General features: G+C 38.1%; 1 protein-coding gene across 1 annotated transcript; it reads left to right on the forward strand.

Annotated features, from left to right (window-relative positions):
* Positions 1 to 6,050: 6,050 nt before the first annotated feature.
* Positions 6,051 to 20,162, forward strand: p2rx3a (purinergic receptor P2X, ligand-gated ion channel, 3a). The gene is made up of 12 exons (XM_041797924.1): positions 6,051 to 6,337; positions 9,116 to 9,251; positions 10,718 to 10,789; positions 12,512 to 12,581; positions 12,827 to 12,926; positions 13,013 to 13,090; positions 14,235 to 14,376; positions 15,730 to 15,866; positions 15,950 to 16,043; positions 18,269 to 18,334; positions 18,416 to 18,493; positions 18,624 to 20,162. Exons 1-12 carry the CDS (start codon positions 6,204 to 6,206, stop codon positions 18,750 to 18,752), a joined length of 1,236 nt encoding a protein of 411 aa, XP_041653858.1. The 5' UTR covers positions 6,051 to 6,203; the 3' UTR covers positions 18,753 to 20,162.
* Positions 20,163 to 20,401: the final 239 nt, after the last annotated feature.

Here is a 20,401-nt window from a genome sequence, read left to right on the forward strand (position 1 = left end):
ATAAAATAGCATATTCAGATACATTAGAATGGCTCTGTGATTGACTGGTGGCCAGTCCTTTGAATTAAGCGATATAGAAAATAGATTTACTGAGGTGCCTTGAAATAGAAATACAAGAAAGAAACAATAGATTTCTCCATTTTGGATAAAAATTTACAACTGGATAATAAATAGATCAGTGTGGAAGAGGTGACCGTTTTCTAGATTTAGGTGGGTACATTAAAAAGGTGTGAAAGGATGAACAATACAGCTGTATAGCATCACTACCCATAATTCATTGCGCAGAAATTGCAGCCTTTCTGTAATTCTGTCTATTCTATTTACTTGAAAATGTGCGTTTCCTTATGACCTACATGTAGAAGATACTGATGTGAATTTAATAAATCCACTATGCAGAGTTTCTTTTAAATGGACACTAAAGATGTTGGTCTGTGATCCTCAGTGAAGCTAGGAGTCTGTTTTGTAAAAGTGTAATTCCAACACCAAAAATGGATGAATGAATGATGGATGCAGGAAAAACCTGGCAGATCTATGCTGAACGTTTAATCTTCAAAATTCACTGCACAAGGATCCAGTCAAATAACTCTTTCGTGTTTAGCAGGTAATTTTAAGGGCTGAAAGCATTGATACATTCATTTTGATAACCATTATTATTGCTTTTTTTTTTTCTTCTTTTAAAACATTGCAACTTCTCCCCGCTGCCACGGTGAAAAGTTAGGACACCCCAGTGCATGATGTCTTAATTAACTCTCAGAGAGCTCATTGGACAAGCAAATATGCATTTATACCCTGTGTTATCAAATACTTTAACTTTCTCTGTTCACTTGTGTCCTTAATCCAGAACATTATGGAATATTTCCATGGTTAGATTCATGTCTTCATCCTTAATCTTTCTGAAGTTCCTTGTTTTCTTTTCATAAAAAGTTTAAGCATGAGGGCTGAATGTAGTCTTGATCAGTAGATTCCTGTAGGATCAGAATCCACATCAGTGTTTCTGATACATCAGGCCTATTTAACCAGGCAGGGTGGTTTGAGAGTGTTATCAGAGCAAGTTAGATGCCAATGCTGGTCACTGTTGGAGAGACAGTGGTTTCCAATAGGAGGCCGAAGTCTAAGCACGCAGTGGTTTGTAAAAGGGCTTTTATATGAGGGTTGAACAGAGTGGTTTTTGAGAGCTCAACACTTCCGGATGTGTGGTTCAATCCCTCTTGGACAGTGTTGGTTTGATGATGAGACTGCCTCAAGCCATAGTGCAACTGACAGGATGACCAGAAAATGACCCCTCATATTTACTGGAAGGGACATGAAGATGTTTCCTTTGATTTCAACTGAGCCATGTGATATTATTTTGCTTCAAAGCTCAGTATGTTGTCAATTTTAGCTTTTAAAATCAGATTTTTCTGCATTTCTGTTGCAGTTTTCTAAAAGGCTTTAATGTAATGTACTCCTGGATAAAAAGGGGATTATATGGAAAGCCCCTGTCACACATGCACTGCCCTCTTGGAAACCTCTGGATATTACTCCGAGCCTCCATGTGAAAATGCACATGTAGAATCCCTTGACCAGAAGATAAAACTTGTTTTAACCAGCCTGTTTCATCTGATGAATGTTTACCCTAGCATGTTAGAATAATAATGTTAACTTAATAGCACAAAGTTGTGCTTTGTGGACCTTTGTTTAAAGGTTTGAAAGGTGGCATTATTATTGGGAGTGCTGAAGGAGCATTGACTTTATTTTCTAGGAGGGGGTGCTCAAACGTTTCAGCCTGTGACCCCCCCCCCCAAAAAAAAAGTTGCCAGAGACTAGGGACAGGGACTAATCGTGTACAGACTCAAGGATTTTTACGCATTTATTTTTATAAAATATACAATTTGAAATCATTTAACAATATGCTTAGTTTTTGGAAGGCATGGTGGGGAACATTTATAATTTTTCCAAGCTGAAAGATGTAAAAAAAATTTGTAAAGTTTGTCAAACCATGACTAAATTGATTTGATCAGCAACTGAAAATTTTAAATGTTGGGGAAAATAGAGATGGTTTTGTTTATTTTTCAACCAAGGCTGTCAGCATTAATAATGATTAATAAAGATAAACAGTACAGAAGGATGGATTTTTGCTGGTGTCAGTATGCTGATAATTCTGAAGTAATTTTAGCCGAGTCAGTCATTTTAGCCAGGCATTTTCGTCTGGTTGTTGTTGTATGTTTGGGACTTAATTCAAAATGTTGAGGGCTCACAGTGTGTGGCACCCTCAGAGTGAGTAGCACTGCCTGTACCTGGTGGTACATTTGTACATTTTGCTTCTATTTAAGGACGATACATGGCCGTGACCCCCTAGCAGTCTAAGGCTATAGCAGCATAACCAACTAAAGGACTAGTCCAGGTCTGAGCCAGTCCTAATGATAAGCTTTATCAAAGGGAAACGTTTTAAGCCTACTCTTAACGGTAGAGATAGTGTCTGCCTCTCTGGCCCCAACAGGTAGATGATTCCAAAGGACAGGGTCCTGATAGCTGAGGCATCTACCCCCCATACTACTTTAAGAGACTGAGGATACCGCAAGCAGGCCAGCACTTTGCGAGCGCAATAAGCTAGAAGGATGATACAGCACTATGAGCTCTTAAAGATAGGCTAGTGCCTGACAATTCAGAGCTTTGTAAGTGAGAAGAATCATGTTAAAATCTAGAGATTTTATCAGGAGCCAGTGCAGAGAAGCAAAGACAGGAGTGATATGATCTCTTTTCCTGGTTCTAGTCACTCTGAGCTGATCCTGTGTGGAGATGGAACAAAAGTTCCAGAAGGACAACCATCACTGCAGCCCTCCCAATGATATGGGCTTTATGGCAGTGACTAGACAGAAGCTTCTTCACAGTGCAAAACACATGAAAGCCCACCTGATATTTGCAAAAATAAAAAAAAGAACCCACTCCATTCAAAAGCCAAGTTGGCTTTCATGTGTCATCTTCACACAGAATCTCTAGATGTTTCTGAACAGTTTTAAGGAAGCTCACTTCAGTATCTGATATTCCAGTTTACATTCAACTGGTAAACCTACCATCACTGGCAAAAAACTGCTTGAAATAACCGAGAGGATTTGTGCAGTCTCTCCTGTATGTGTTTTGTTGATGTGTGAGGTTTTGCTCCATTGTTCCTGGGATGTTTGTGTGCTGGCATGTCCTCAGTGTAGCTGTCTAAAATGGATTGGGTGTGAATGTGTTTACAAAGACCCCTTCCTGTTACATGATGATCACTTTCACTACGGTTTCCTCTTTCACTACAAAATCCATCAGACAATCCTGTACTCCCTCCATTTCTACCATCTGACATCTAGGGTCTCATATCTGTAGCCGCGTAGGTTTCATATTTTCTGCCACCATTACAGGAAAGCTTTCATTACATCTGTGTGATAAACGTTACAGTCATATGCAGCCTCAAAGCTCTTGCTCTTGTGTGTAAGTCTGATGCATGCACGTGTTCCCATGTGTGTCTTGTCTTGTATTAGATTACCATTAATTGACCACAAACATAATGGACCCACTTAAGAAATGACATAGTCTCTAGGCACATACATCCACTCAGACACACACATACACTCTGTCACAGCATCATTACATTATCTCTGACGTGAGAGCCTGTAATGCTGTCAGTGCTTTTGAGTGTATTGAGAAGTGGTCATATCACATGTCACATTATTGCACAGTTGTCAATAATGCCACAGTTTGTCATTTATTTCAGCACATTTAGAGTTAGGCCACTTATAGAAGCCTGAAAGTTGACTAAATAAGCTACGCCATTTTTAAAGCTCCTGTAAGGAGTTTTTCATGGTTGTCCTCATTCCTGCATGGCTACTCTACTGTAGATATGAGCAGCAGACACAAAATAATTCTGTTCAATAATTGTGACTAACCACTGACAGCAACCAAACATCCAGTTAAATGTTATAAACTGTTAGGTTATATTTTCTGAAATGTTGGAGTTCTGGTTCCTCTTGCGGCTTTAATGGTTGTAACTATAACCAGACAAGGTTAAATGTGTGGCTTTTACAGTTGTTTTTTTCTAAACTGTTTAATCTGTTTTCTGTGTGAATGCATCATTGATGAGATTTTCCATAAATCAGTGCAGTTCAGATTTACAGTACTTATAAAAAGTATTCACCGCCTTGGATGCTTTACCCTTTTGTTGATTTTATAAGTCAATCTTGGTCAATATAATTTGGCTTTTTGACAACAAAAAATCTACAAAAATACTCTTTAATTTGAAAGTGAAAACAGATTACTGAAAGCAATGTTAATGAAATAAAAAAATGTCATGTAAAATCAGTGACAGCATAATTATTCACCCCCTTTAAGGTGACTGACCTGATTCATTGGAGGTCCAGCCAGTTGGTGCTAGTAGTCTCACAATGTCTCAAGTGATTGTAGTATAAAGACACCTGTGTCTGGAAGGCTCAGTCACTGGTTAATCAGTATTCCTGGCTTCCATTATATCATGAAGACAAAAGAACACTCCAAGCAAAGAATAAGTCAGGAGATGGATATAAACAATAATTCCAAGGCCCTGAGCATCCCCAGGAATTCAGGTAAATCCATCATCAAGAAATGGAAGGAATACGGCACGTGTAAATCTGCCTAGATCACACTGTTCTCACAAACTGAGTGACCATGCAAGAAGGTAACTAGTGAGAAAGGCCACCAAGACACCTATGGCTTCTCTGAAGGAGTTACAAGCTTCAGCAGCTGAGATGGCAGAGACTCTGCATACAACAACTGTTGCCCGGGTTCCTCCCCAGTAAAACCTTCACAGGAGATGGCAAAAAGAAAGCCACTGTTGAAGAAAACTCATTATATCTCCTCTAGAGTTCACCAAAAGGCACGTGGGAGACTCCATGGCTAAGTGGAAGAAAGTTCTTTGGTCTGATGAGACCAAAAAGGTGCTTTTTGGCCATCAGACAAGACACTATGTTTTGCAGAACTATGTTTTGCACATCATCACAAACCCACCATCCCCACTGTGAAGCACAGTAGTGACAGCATCATGCTGTGGGGATGCTTCTCAGCAGATGGCCCTGGAAGGCTTGTAAAGGTAGAGGGTAAATTGACTGCAGCAAAATATAGGAAAACCCTGGAAGACAATCTTATTCAGTCTGCAAGAGAACTACTGCTTGGGAAAAGATTTATTTTCCAGCAAGACAATGACCCGAAGCATACAGCAAAAGCTGCACAAAAATGTTTTAAAGGCGACAAGGTGAGCGTTCAGGATTGGCCGAGTCAAAGCCCAGACCTTAATTCAACAGAGAATTTGTGGCTGGACTTAAAACGGGCTGTTCACGCCTGATCCCAATGCAGCTTAACAGAGCTTGAGCAGTTTTGCAAAGAAGAATGGAGTGGAATTAGTGTCCAGATGTTTGAGCCTGACTGGGACCTAACCACACAGACTCAGTGCTGTGATTGCAGCCAAAGTTGTATCTACTAAATACTGACCTGAAGGGGATGAATGTTTATGCAGTCAATTATTTTACATTACAAATTTTTAATTGACATTACTCTGTTTTCACGTTGACTTTAAAGAAATTATTTGTACGTTTTGTTTTTTGTTTTTTCGTCAAAAAAGCCGAGTTATAGACCATGATTGATTTATAAAATCAATTAAAGGGCAAATCAACCAAGAAGGTGAATATTTCTATATGCACTGTAAAAACAAGCAGAAAGGGTCAGAATCTCCACTGAAAGGATATTAGATTTAAAATGGAAGCACAACAGATTGACTCTAATTGTGTTGCTTTCAATAGAACACTATGAACAAAGCCAAAGACGTGGAGAGAAGAGAGAGATGGGAGATGGGGATTTGTGGTCAGGACAGAAAGCAGAGGGAGGGATGTCAGGGACACTCACATTTTTCTCTGGCTGATTTGAATAAAGGAAAGGGAGGTCCGGTTTGTGACATAAACCAATGAAACAGAGGAAGTGAAGGAGAGGAGGGAGGCAAATCAAATATGCAATGAGGGAGATGAACACAGAACAAAACAAAGAGTGCAAGACAGGACAAGGGGAAAGCTTTAGACAACTTTCTCTCCTTAGAACCAGGAGCTTCTCCTACATTCAGATACTTTCACCTCCATACTTCTTTGAAAGCACCTGTTGAGGCTCGACCGGAGCTGCACCTTTCTTCAGATTTAGGAGGAGCTGATCCACACTGACAAGCAGGCATGGGCTCCTGGGTGTGGGGCTTCGTTACTGACTTCTTCACCTATGAGACCACCAAGTCTGTGGTGGTCAAGAGCTGGTCCGTGGGCATCATCAACCGGATCGTACAACTGCTCATCATCGCATATTTTGTTGGGTCAGTGTAACTTTTTAATAGTCTTTATTTTACAGGTTTTCCCTTTAATCTTGTTTGACTTTGCATGCAGACAGTTTTCAATTTATTTCAAACAGGACATTAGAAATCTTCCACTAAGCCACAATAACAATGAAAGTGATGGCAAGATTACATTTACAAAAATCAATACCAGCTTTCATTTTCACTCATATTTACTGTGGGACTACTTCCAGGAGAACCTATTCTCTTGTAAATCTGTTTGCAGTTTAAAATGCTTAGATGTCACCTGCAGATAGGGCATCCTTGACTCAAACAAGTTCTGGTAAATTGGTTAGTAAGGCTTACAGTTCCTTGGATCAGGATACATGTGGTCAAAAATCCCTAAAAAATGTGTTAGGGGTGCATGGAAGTTCTAATTTCTTTGCTTCTTTTCTACCCCACTACTGTTAGGTTTTCAAATATGTCCCATTCCCCTTTTAATTGTCAGCAGAGCTTTACTCATGTGATAATTATTAATCAAGACAACTTGCAGGGATTTGTATAGCACATTTAAAAGCAAGGGTTTACAAAGTGCTTTGCACACCAGGAAGTTCCCATGTCAAGCTTTTAATTGCAACAAGTGACATTTCGGAATGTCATTGTTACAAATAAAAGCTTGAATCGGGAACTTCCTGGTGTGCAGACCTCGCTTCTTTTTTTGCTGCACTTACTTTGAATCCAGCACCTGGTTACTGATGATACCGTTTACAAAATGCTTTGACGTGTGCAGAGGCAGACAGAGGAACAAAGCAACAGAACCCAAACAAAAGACAAAGACAACAGAGCAAATGGCACCAACAGCATCAGGAAAATACATGCAGTTTAAAAACCTGAACAATAATCAACAACAGCATCATAAGACATGAAGAACCCAGACATCACAAGATACCATATAGACCAAGGTTATTATAGTTAAGTAAAACTAACTAAACTAAAATGTAAAAATCATTTAAGTTAAGAAAAAACTGAATAAAAACAAAGCTTTCAAAAAAAAACTAATACTAAATTTTTGTGGTTAGAAAAGTAACTTAAATAAAGTAAAATTAAAGACAAAATTTCTTAAGTTTTAGTCTTTGACAACATAATGACTGACATGTATGCCCAAGCCTAGAGAGAGTAAAATCCCCTGATTTGATTAAATAATACTCCACAAATGGTCATTTTTGGTCTTAAGTTGTATGCAAACATCAAAATTGAATAAATGAAATGTAAAGTGATAAGCCCCTTGGGTCTTGCCCCTGACAGGTATCCGATCTTGCTGAAAAGACTAAAACTAACACTAAAACTAATAAAAACTAAACTAAAATGAAGTATTTTTGCAAAATAAAAACTAAACTAAACTAGTAACCCAGCATAAAAAACTAACTAAAACTAAATTGAAATGTAAAACAAACAAAAAAATAAATAAATAAAAACTGATGAAAACCCCCAAACTATTGATACAAACTGGGAATTCATTATACATTAATAGGACGCAGACATCACATGGCATTATAGCTATAAAAAGAACCACAGGAACCCATTGTAACTGCGCTCAGTTGCACTTCTCTGCAGCTGGCTGATTCAATAAAACCCCTTGACTCTGCGTTGTGTGTAGAGTGATGGACAGGAGGCTCATTTGTCCTTTTATGCGGCCATTTAATATCAGGACAGGAACAGAGTAGCCTAAGTGCTGGTCAGTCATACAGTTGGCTCGTAGCGGCAGTCACATACAGTACACTACAAAAGGATAGCACGTGAATTTAACACAATGCTAGCTCACAGGTTAATATATGTACAATGTTGTTAAATGGACATTTTAACGTACAGGAATTAACAGTAAACCACTCAGGTGTTTCTCCTTAACTGTACATAAATCACAGAGTCCATAAACAAAAAAAGAAATCTGTGAGAAAACCAAAAGCAGACAACATCACATAAAGGCAAGTCTACAAAAATGAGTTCAAAGAATGACCGATTCTGAATTCCTCAGGTAGGTCGATCCAAAGTCGAGGGGACGACCTGGCTCATTTACAAGTAAAAATCAGGGTTTTGTCTCGATATATTAAGATAAACAAGTTGATCAAGAAAATAACTGCAATTGTCTTGTTTTCACAGAAAAGGAGAGTTAATGAAATGTATGATATAATTTGTTTGCTCAGGGCTTCCATATTAAGTAATATTTAACATATCGATCAGACTTTATCAGTTTTTGACCAACAAAATGTAAAGAATACACTGACATAAAGAGACTAAAAATGACAAGATATTTTAACTGTTTTGTTGTCACTTTCCACAGCTGGTAGCTAAAAATTAAGTCAACACAACTTTGTTTTTCTTTTAATTTAATTTTTAAATTTGTTCCACATTGTACTACTTCATGTTTAAACCAAAATATAACTTATATGTTTCTTGTGCTGTATTAAAGAGATAGGGAAAATTAAGTCAAGTAAGAAACTTAAGTAACGACCTTCCTAAACATTTATTTGTGTGTGTGTGGGGATGTGTGTTTGGGGGGGTCAATTAGGCTATGAAGAATATACAGGAGTAAAAAGTGACTTTTTTTATTTAATGGAATTCAGATTATGACTAATATGTAATAGGGGCAAACTTTTGTCAAGAAAATAAAAATTGTAGAAAAAAGTTTACAGATCATCTATCTTGCCACACTCGTATCTAACATAACACTGAATAAAAATCAAAAATGTTTAATATACTGTTTATTAGGTTCTGAGATTAACTCTGCACATGCTGTGATATCTCCTTTCCAAAACTCTGCAGCTGGGTCTTCATCCATGAGAAAGCCTATCAGGTGACTGACACCGGCATCGAGTCCTCTGTGATGACCAAAGTTAAAGGCTTTGGCTACCATAACAACCAGGTGATGGATGTGGCCGACTACGTCCTCCCACCACAGGTATGTGATCTTGATGGCAGGAGTTTTAAACCCATCCAGACATGAGTATGGCATGTATCATTGGTGTGTTTTCTTCGACAATGATATGGTTTATCTCTGAGGTTTCTCGGTCAGACAGGCTGCATATTTGATCTCTGGTTAGAGTATTTATGACACCAGGATGAACAAATGTTGGATCACGCACCTGTAACTATCTCTGTCAATGCACTTCTCCCAAAGCAAACTAGTTCCTAATGGCTGCTGTAAAACAGATCCTAGGACTTGGCTTTATTACTGCTTTTCTGGTGCAGAATTTTTTTTCCAAGCATTTCATCAAATAATGAAATCAAACAACTGCTCAGAAAGAGAGAGTATAGCCTAATGTCATGTCAAAAGATAACAATTTGGTACACTGTGAAATTCCATCATTTAAAAAAAGCAAAATGCACAGTGTAAAGGCTTCAGTTTTGAGGAGGATGACTACCATTTCAAAGTATAGTCTTATTAGGCATTTTTAAAACATATCACAGAGACATGCAGAGTGCCTTTACCAATCATCAATCAATCTTGTAGCACCAGCTGATACCCAGAGTTATTTGAAGACACTTTGCAAAGACGGCAGGTCTAGACTGTACTCTGTTATCGTTTAGAAAGACCCAACATTAATCCACCATGAGCTTAACACTTAGAACTGTTGTAATGTTAGAATTAGCAGCTAAGATAATCATGAAATGCAGAAGACTGATTTTGGTAGTTATAGCAGTGAAAATAGAGCTGCAATTAGATTCACTTTAACATTTCTATTAACAATGGTAGGTGTAGGGCTAATGTTGGTAAATGAAGCAACTGTAGATGAGTGTATTCACGACAACAGACCGTTGATGTTCAGGATCAAGGTAGAGTGTTTGGTATTGACTGGAATAACCCTGTAAACTGATTATACAAGCATTAGCAACAATGATGGTAATTTGAAAATTTTTTGTGTATTTTTTTACGTTTTAAGGGTTGATACTGCGTCAAGACAAAAAAAAATGAAAGTTTTCATGTCACAGCCTTACAGAGTTAGTGCTGTACAGATGTGAAGATGTATTAAATGTTGGGTCAGTGAATGATGCCTATGTGCAAGTCCATGGGTAAGAATGTGTATCATGAAATGTTCTAAGGATGCATAAGATTTATTATGGTATTTATTATGGATGGTAGTTGTCCCATCGTGAGCCCTGATTTTGAATGAAGCCCCAAACATAGAACAACTACCAGACTGTCTGCCTCACCACTCTTAGTTCTGTTCAACTCGGCCTCTGTGTGTACAGGACACACACTTGAGTTCTTTACAGTAAAAGATGTGAATATAGGTGGCAGTATCAGCTGCAGTGAGTGTGGAACATCAGTAAAAATACAGATACAGGTACCTTCAAATTTTCTCTTCATTGTGTGAACATAGGGGTGCAAATAAGTGTTAAGAAGGATTTCCTGTTGTGTTTCAGGGTTCAAGTGTTTTCTGCATCATGACTAAACTCATAATCACAGAAAACCAGTTCCAAGGAAGATGTGCAGAGGTAAGGACAGATTCAAATCACTCATCAGTTCAGTTTTACAGTCGTGAGTTACTGATGATGAATGATAATGATGGCATTCCTCTAGAATATATATGATTTTTTTGTTGCCTTTGCTGCCCAAATGCAGGCCCTTTAACATGTTTTCTGATAAACTGATTAAATCCTTTCCAAATGTTGTCCCCAGTTCTTTTATATACACTAAGTGGCCTATTCTAATTACACATAATACTTAAATTCTGCCATTTTGATAATATTATACTAGTCTGTGTATCTGATTGGGTTTTACTCTTATATTCTTCTGATTCCTTCCTATTCCTGCATTTTTTTAAAGGCCGTTATAATAAAAAGGTAGGAGGTTCATATCAAAGCTCCCTGGATGTAGATATAAAATTCAATCAGGAGATACTTGAAGGGGTAGTGAGGCCGACGGCAGGAAGAGGATAACCCACTATGGACACTGGTGGTGTTGACCAGGGATGCAGGATCAGATGAGCAGTAGACTTTTGAAAAGCTGGACCGGGACATCACTGAGGTGTCCTGGAGGAAGGGACTGAGGAATGCAGGATAAGATAAGCAGAAGACCTGTAAGAATCTGGACTAGATGCTGATGAACTGAAAGGAGGTGGCTGGGGTGGAGGAGGGTTGCAGCATCCAAACTGAAACGACATGCTGACTGTGAAAGAAAGAAAAACAGATTAAAAATATGACAGGTGTTGTACGATTGGTCAAACTTGTCAGATTGTGGCAGAATCTGATAAGCTTAGCACTTGAGAGAGTGAACGCCCATAATCAGCTGATCACCAGAACAGGAAGAGAGAAAGAATGGAAGAAGGGAGAGATATGAATGAGTGGTGACTAATGAAAGAGTAACAGTCTTCGTACTTGAAATTCTGCTGAGTTCCATTTGTTATAAGACAACAAATTAAGAGGTTTAAAGGTGCTACCATTGAAATGTTTATCCGTCAAAAAGGTTCCTACTTAAAACTATACAAAAACTAGAAAAGCACTCAGAGAACAGACCTCCGCCATTAGCCCTATCTCCCAATAGTGAAGAACCCTTTTAAAAAATCCTGGATCTGGCCCCATGTACCCCCCACCATGGCATTTCCCGATTACTCCCTCCCGGTGGGGTGGAAACACAGTGAGGCGAAGTACTGTCCTCGCTATGGGTGGACTGTCATGAGGGAAGCATTGCCTGCTGGTGCCAACAGATGCACTGACAGTCTCACCCATGGTCTCACTGCACGACTGGAAGTCATGGCAGAGGGTGAATATTCCTCCCAGCATTGTGAGTATTCTTGTTACAATTCACTGTCTTTCTCTCTGTTACGCTCCGACTCGTCTCCTCGACCGGGCGTGCGTCTTTCAAACTCTATAAACTCCAAAACTTTGAATAGTTACACACCCAAAATGCTGGTGGGATTGAAGTTACTCATGTCCGCCCTCTCCTGGTATAGAGTGGTAATAGTGCAGACCTCTGCCATTAGCCCTATCTCCCAATAGTAAAGGATCCTTTAAATAAAATTCCTGAATCCAGATGGTGGTCCGGATCACTCCCAAAATCTAATCAGTTCTTCCTTATGCCATTTCTGCCATTTCCTGTAAATTTCATCGAAATCCGTCCACAACTTTTTGAGTTATGTTGCTAACAAACGAACAAACCCACCTGATCATATAACCTCCTTGGCAGAGGTAATAAAAAAATATGTCTCTGTGTTTCAGACTGGGAAGAGGTTTAGTTGTAAAACAGATGAAGACTGCCACAAGCATTTGGGATCCATCCTCTCCAATGGTGAGTCTTTCCCACATATATAGTAGTATAGTATTATTAAAGGGTTAGGGAAATTTACATAAAAGCAGCAGTTTTGACCGATCCAATGATGAAATGAGTGAAAATTTTGATTATTTGAAGTTGCACTGCCATTTTTATTAGCCTGTGATTATCAAAAAGAAGAAAAGTATAAATCCATCTCCATTGTTTTCTTGAGAATTTCTCTTTCAGCTTGATTGATTCTCTTTTTCTGTGTCACACATCAGGAGTGATAACAGGTGTTTGTCTGCAGCCTGCCTCTAATGACTCCAAGGGCATGTGTGAGGTTGAGGGGTGGTGTCCAGCAGAGAACGACAGCATCTTTGTGTAAAATAAAGACAATTTCAAAAAGTTTCACAGTTATGCAAAAATACATATAATAATAATTTTGAATCCTTTTTAATCTTCCTCAGTAAGCCAATGCTGGATGTGAATGACTTCACCATATTCATCAAAAACAGTATTCGATTTCCACTATTTAATGTTACCAGGTAGGTAAAACACAGGAACACATACATGTTTCAGATGTCAGCTAGAGGTAGAAAAAGTAAAGAATATTGATATCGGTTTAGATTCAACAAAAGTACAAGTCCTAGCCACTAAATATTGGGTAATTCCTTTTGTTTAAGCACAACAAAATGCAGACAAACTCTCATACAGTCTTAATTGCACAGTTTTGTTGGAAATATATTAACCTTTCACTAAGCCCCTTCCTAAAACAGCCACTGTCCAATCCAATGTTAGCATCTGTAACTTTGCAGGGGAGGCCTGTTAAGCTTTCAGCAGATAGTGCTAGTGTTCTCACAACTAGTGAAATAGGAATCACCTGAGTAGAGTGAATGTGCCTCAAGTGATTGTAGTATAAAGACACATGTCTGGAAGGTCTAGTCACTGGTTAATCAGTATTCCTGGCTACCATTAGACCATGAAGACAAAAGAACACTCCAAGCAACTCAGAGAAAAGGTTATTGAAAAGTACAAGCCAGGGGGTAGAAAAAATCTCAAGGCACCGAACATCCCCCAGAGTTTAATTAAATCCATCATCAAGAAATGAAAGGAATATGGCACATGTGTAAATCTGCCTAGATCAGGCCATCCTCACAAACTCAAACTGAGTGGCCATGCAAGAAGAAGACTAGTGAGAGAGGCCATCAAGACACTGAACCTATTCTGCGACCAGTGCAGGACTTTAGTCTCTGCATACAGCGCGCCTGCTCTTCCAGCTGAGCTTCACTGGCACCCAGTGATATCAAAAAGCAGTGGCAGAGTCAGGATATTTGAGGGGCAGGGCTAAGAATGAGAAAAAGGGCATTTGTTAATGTAAGTGGGCAAAAGTGCACAAAAAAGTTATAGTGAAATAGGTACCTTCACATGTTTTGTCCACTGGCACTGGAGAGGGTATTTAATCCCATCTGGAAAGATAATCCGGAGCCACTTTATCAGCAGAAGGGGAATCCAAAAGGGCACATTGCGTTTTTTTCAAACATAACCCTCTGAGTCCACTAGTGTCAAAAACCAGAAATAAATCAAAAATCAGAGTATTGAATAGTTTGATAAATTTAGTGGAATAATTACCACTTATGACCTTGTCTTAAAGAGCTGGTACAAATGTATATTTTTTCATCTCTGTCTTAGAGGGAACTTTCCGTCCACCATGACGTCTCATGAGATTAAGAGCTGCACCTACCATCCAGAGACGAACCCTTTCTGCCCCATCTTTCGGGTTGGGGACATTTTGAACTACACTGGGCAGGACGTGGCAAGCCTGGCGGACAAGGTGTTGACTCTCTCATAAACTATCCTTTTTTCAATCTTTCCTTAGACTTTCCTTACTCTTATTTTCATAGTTTCCCAGGACTAGGCACGAATAGACAATTTTATGTGTTATTAAGGATGGAAAGTTTAAGAGTAATAATGATAACCCTGATGAAATTTCCCCATGGTTATCATACACTTCAAATTCTAAATATCATTAAAACTGTTAGTAAAAACCATGCTTTAATATTACACTAAATAATGTCCAGACATCATGTTAGAAAGGATGGTTTACTTAGGTGAAAGGGGAAAAAAAGCACAGTTCAACTCAGAATTTAAGGAAAACATTCAGTATTACATTCAATATTAATCCAGTGTTGAAATCTGTTAAATTTGTCAGAATACACATTACTTAGCTCAATCATTTTTAAGGTTTCTTTTGACAATCTTACTGTCAAAGTACATTTGTTAATCCACATTTGATAAGGACTTTTATGTTTACTTGTAAAAAATTAACTCTTTAATATTTATACAAATAAAAATTGAATACCGTTCTGTGCTGCTAGCTTGATTTGTGTTGGGGTTTCAAAAACTTATCTTGATGAATTTATTTCATGTGAAGTATCAGTACTTTTTTCATTTTTTAACATTTTCAGCAATTAATAGAAAAACTGTGATAATACCAGCATTTATAATATTTTAGACCATGATCAACGAGTTATAGAATTTTATTGCTGTTACATGTCTGACAGAAATGCTGAGAAAATTCCTTTCTATCCTGCTATGGTTTTACGTAGACCACACATCCAAAGCTAACATTACACGTGCATACACTACGCCCACATGCATGCAATGTTTTCTTTGTAAATCCTGATCCACCTAGAAAAGTCTGCACATGTGGATCTGCCTTATATTCTCGTTTTATAGTGATTTAATAGATTTGAATGGTTTCAATGTGCTTTTTAATATCATCAATAAATCACAAATGGAGAGGGCCCATCCTCTGGGTTTTCATGGGCCCAAATGATTTTGTGGGTAGGCCTGGCCGTACCTGACCTCTTGGAGTGTTTTTTATGGAGGTGGATCGAGCTCATATGTTGATATTGTATGTGTGGATCCAGAATAATAACTTGTTTTCAATAATTCCATGTATGATGTGTCATGTAAAAGACCAGAAATATAAGTAAAATAGTCATTCATTCATTGATTCCACCTTTCATGAACATACAGCCATCAATCTGAAGTGAAAGTATGGAGAATGGTGTCTGCAGCTTCAGGCTGTATGCATGCTCATTTATAAATGACCCCAGTACTTACTATTTACTTACAAGTGTAGATCCTAAAGGCTTCAGGTTTCCTCATCCTTCTCTTTCAGGGAGGAGAAATAGGAATTAACATTGAGTGGAAGTGTAACCTGGACTTAAACATTGACTATTGTGTACCGAAGTACTCTTTCACTCGACTGGATGCACCATTTGAAAAGAACGCCGTCTCCAAAGGCTACAACTTCAGGTCAGAAACTTTTTTTCCCTCATCATCTTCTCTCTCCGTCAACCCCTTTTTCACTCTGACACATTTTTTTCTACTCTTTGCAGATTTGCAAAATATTTCAAGACAGAAAACGGGACAGAGTACCGGACTCTTCATAAAGCATATGCGATCCGCTTTGATGTTATGGTCACTGGCAATGTGAGTTAAAACAAGATATTTGGGAGATTGCTCATGAAACAATCATTAGTCAGGCAGCAGCTGTTTAATCCTAAAAAAAAAATCATAATATGCTAATGTGTTGTAGCTTCAGGCGTGGTTTTATTGTACTGCAAACCAATAAACAATGGCTGCTTGCAAGGCCAGTAGCTCAGATGTATGATAGCTGCAATTTTATCATAACTGGACAGGATTTCTTTTTTTTCTCTTCTTGCACTGAAAGCTTTTCTTGGCATAAAAAAATGTTGTTGTTTTTTTTCTTTTTTTTTACTCTCCTCCTGACAATCTTCAGCAGGAGTTTGATTCCCCAACTGACTCAAATAATAGTTAACAATGGTAGCAGCTGCCTGTCAAGCTCAGGTTATGTAAGGGACATCATAATGAATGTGACAGAACGTTTGCCCAAACAGAGTATGGGCGGTTTGCCCAGATGGATATTGAAATTGTGGAGTCATGACGTAAGCAAGCAGCAACAAGAGGCCAGTGCAGTTATGGCGGAAGAGATTAGCAGGGATGCTGCTAAAGCACCAGTTTTATCAGAACTTGACGATATTTCTTTGTTAAAGGGATACTTCAACATTTTGGCAAATTCGCCCATTGCCATAATTCCTATAGTCTTAGTAATAGGTTTGTTACCTTCAGTTGTCGGTGCAACCTATTTTTAGATCGCCGCTGCCGAGTTCGGACCTGCTGTGCCAACTCAATGTAAGCAGACGGTATTCCAGCTTTCCCTCGTCAAACTCATCAAATACACAATCCAACAACTCCAAAACGCTCTCGTGGACAAGTTGTGACCTGCACATTCACCACGCTATGAAATAATCATGGAACATTACGAGACAGAGATGTTTTAAAGCTAAATGCAAAGCCGGAACTACACTCCAGACATGGCTGCTGCACTGTCAGTCCGCCCAGTGGTTTACTCAAGAAACAGTTCAGAGTATTTGCTTCATGTGTTCGTAATGTTACATAATTATACGTTATTATTTCATGTATAAATCAGGTCAGGCAAGGAAAAACTAAAAACTGGAATCACCAAAAAAACACACAAGATTGGTGCATTTAATTTAAATGTCATGTTTTTCTCCCAGGAGAGCATGGCCCCCTTTGAAGGTTCAGTCTCCCCCACCACCGTCTCCAAAAATGTTCATTTCATGTTTGCTCTATAAATAAAAACAGGTCTGTATCCAAACAGGAAGTCAATTTCCCATAGTTCATGATGGTATAAAAATCCAAATCGCCACAAAACGTAAAAAAAATACAAAATAGTTGAATTTCAAAATTGACTGAAATGGGTGTGATTAATCACAATCAGCCACAGAAATACTGAATTTAATCACAATGTAAAAATTGTAGTGTCTGACAGCCCTTGTTTTTTTTTCCCCTTCTGAGAAAACATCAATTTCAAAACATGGCATTTATGAGCACAACTTGTTATTTAGAGACTGGTTAGAGAGGAATAACCAACAAAGTGTATCACGTGCACTAGTGACAGTTCCTGGAAGGTTGGTTTTCAGACAGTTAGGAAACATACTACCTGTTTGTTTTCTTCAGTCTTGCTGTTGCTGTTTTACTGTATGAACTTCTTTATGGCTTAATTTAAAAATAATTATATAGTGCTTAACAAATTTATTAGACCACCTGTCATATTTGTCTCAGAGACCATCCAGCATCATGATGTGCTTTAATGCGGACTCTTTCATTTTCAGTCAGCTCTCCACGTTTTACCGTTTTGAACAGGAATGAGGGATTTCAAACTGAATTCACCCAAATTTGAGCTGGCTCACTGGGTTTCTCTGAAAAGTCAGAAATGAATCAAGCATAACATTCAACCACTAAAACCCATTTTTCTGTTCAGGAATGCAAGTAAATAACTATAATTTGACATATTAATCAAGAAATTATAATGTGCTTTACTATTTTTTCAGGTTTTTTGTAAATCAATAAATTTGAAAATTCAGGGATAGCAATAATAATTATATTTTAGCATTAAAAATATCATTTGGGTTAAAGAGCTTCTACATATTGGTGTATTAACCATTGCAGAAACATAAAAAATGATTTTGGTAATTACCAATGCTGTCAATTTAGGGCGGCTGTGGCATAAACCTTACTTTGGTTAGGGTTAGGGTGGTCTAATAAAATTGTTTAGCACTGTAAATACTTTTCAAATCTCTATGACTTAAACCGTTTCTTGCCTCTCCTAGGCTGGAAAGTTTGACACAATCCCGACACTGATCAACTTGGTTGCTGCCTTCACGTCTATTGGACTGGTACAAATCTCTGAACAAGATCAAGACTGAGCTTTTTTATTGTTGGCTTATTGGATTTATTAAAATGTTTTATTTTGACAGGGTGCGGTTCTCTGCGATCTAATCCTGCTTAACTTCTTGAAAGGGGCAGCGCAATACAAAGCCAAGAAGTTTGAAGAGGTATTAAATCTTACAACAATTTCATGGTCGTTTACACTGACCACAGACTGACTCATCAGGTTTTCATCACAGAGGAACTTTTCTAAGAGCGCTGCTTCACAGTTTTTTCTTCACTGTTTTGTCCCTTCAGGTGTCAGACGCTCAGATAGAAGCCTCCATTGCTCAGAGCCCCGGCAGCTCACTGTCACTGAAAGGAGAAATCAAGAGCTCTTATGACTCCGGAGCCATTTCCCTCGCCGCCTCTGACCAACAACTTTAACGGACAAAAACTACAACCTGAAGACATGAACTTTCCTCTTTACCTTTCTCCTATTGCCTCCAAGAGATAAATCATGCTTTTACTTGTCAGTAGCCTGCTGTCAGTTGTAGTTTGGTAACTCAGTGAGATATTTAGGATGCAGAAAGCAGACACACATCCATTTTACTCTGTTTTACTTGAATGATGACGTAACTTTGGTGGTTTTCATCTGGGGTTATTTATTGTTATCTCAGTACAAAAATGCAGTTTTTTTTGTATGAAATGTATGTGCACTGTAGAAAAAAAGGGACAACTGAGCAGCCATTTTTTTAATAGAAAGTGTTAGTCAGAGGAAAGAAGGTTGCAGATCTTTAAACAACCATAACCTATTGTTCTTGGTCACTAAAGCTGAGCGTACACTGCCACTTTCAGCAGATTCACAGTTTTTGAATTTTGAGTTGCAAGACTCACTTGAAGGTTGGGGCGACATTCAACGTAATCATTTCGCGTGTCATTTGCTGTGCAGTGTACTGGGGGGTTGACGGCCAATCACGGCCTGAACCAGCTGCTCTTGACTGGTCAGATGAGTTTCTAGCACATTTCTTATTTTGGTCATACAACTGTACACAGTCAGTGTACTTTACGTCACTGGATTTTAGATTTGATATGAGTAATGCAAAATCAAGAAACAAGCTGTTTCCAAATTATTGTTTAAAGATCCGACAAAACATGGAAAAGACGTGCCCTTGGCCTTTTAAGGCAGTTCATGTTTAATTGGGACTCATAAAACAGAAAATGAATAACAGTTTTTTCTGTTTTTTTAATTTTTTGTTTTCCATTTCTTTTTGTTTTTTGTTTCCTCATTTTTCTTTATTTGTTCCCAAATAAAAATGAATGAAAAATGGTTCTTTTTTCAGTCTATATTTTTTGTGTTCGGATCAGAAAAGGAACATCCAAAAACCAGAACGCTGGGACAGTAACATTTTGTCACCTGCGAAGACAAAAAAGGAGAAATGGAAAATGAATTAGAGTTCATTTTTGTTTTCAGTTTTTTTTATGTCAGAATTACTATGAACTGCCAGAAAAGAGCCACTAGGGGGTCAATGTAATTTATGGCCAACTGTTTTTTAATTTAAAACAAGAAATCCAAACTCAAGAAACAAGCTGTTTCCCAATGACTGTTTAAAAATAGGAAATCAAAAAATGGAGGAATAAATCTTGTCGGTTTCTGCTTTTTTAGGCAGTCCGTATTAAATTGGGAATAAAAAAACGAAACAAAAAGCATTTTACTTTTCTGTTTCTTGATTCCTAATTTGATATGAAATGCCTTGAGTGGTCTGGGGCATGTTTTTCCTTTTCCTATTTTTAAACAGTAATTGAGAAACAGCTTATTTCTTAAGTGATCGATTTCTCATCTTGAATTAAAAATCTGTCGGCCATAAACTTCACTGACTGCACACACACCTACAGTGAGAGCAGAGTCACGAGTAGATCCTCCAAAGGTCATTTTTTTCCTTTGTAAACTATTAAGAGTGCATCTTAAGTTACCATTGGCAACTTCAGGAATACCGTTTTTGATATGCCTTTCCTGACTATGATAGAGGAAATAAAGGAGCTGGAAATAGACCTGTCTGCAGACCTCCAGCTGACACTGAATATTTATTAGAATT

The sequence above is a fragment of the Cheilinus undulatus genome, linkage group 10, assembly GCF_018320785.1.
Source record: "Cheilinus undulatus linkage group 10, ASM1832078v1, whole genome shotgun sequence".
Lineage (NCBI taxonomy): Eukaryota > Metazoa > Chordata > Actinopteri > Labriformes > Labridae > Cheilinus > Cheilinus undulatus.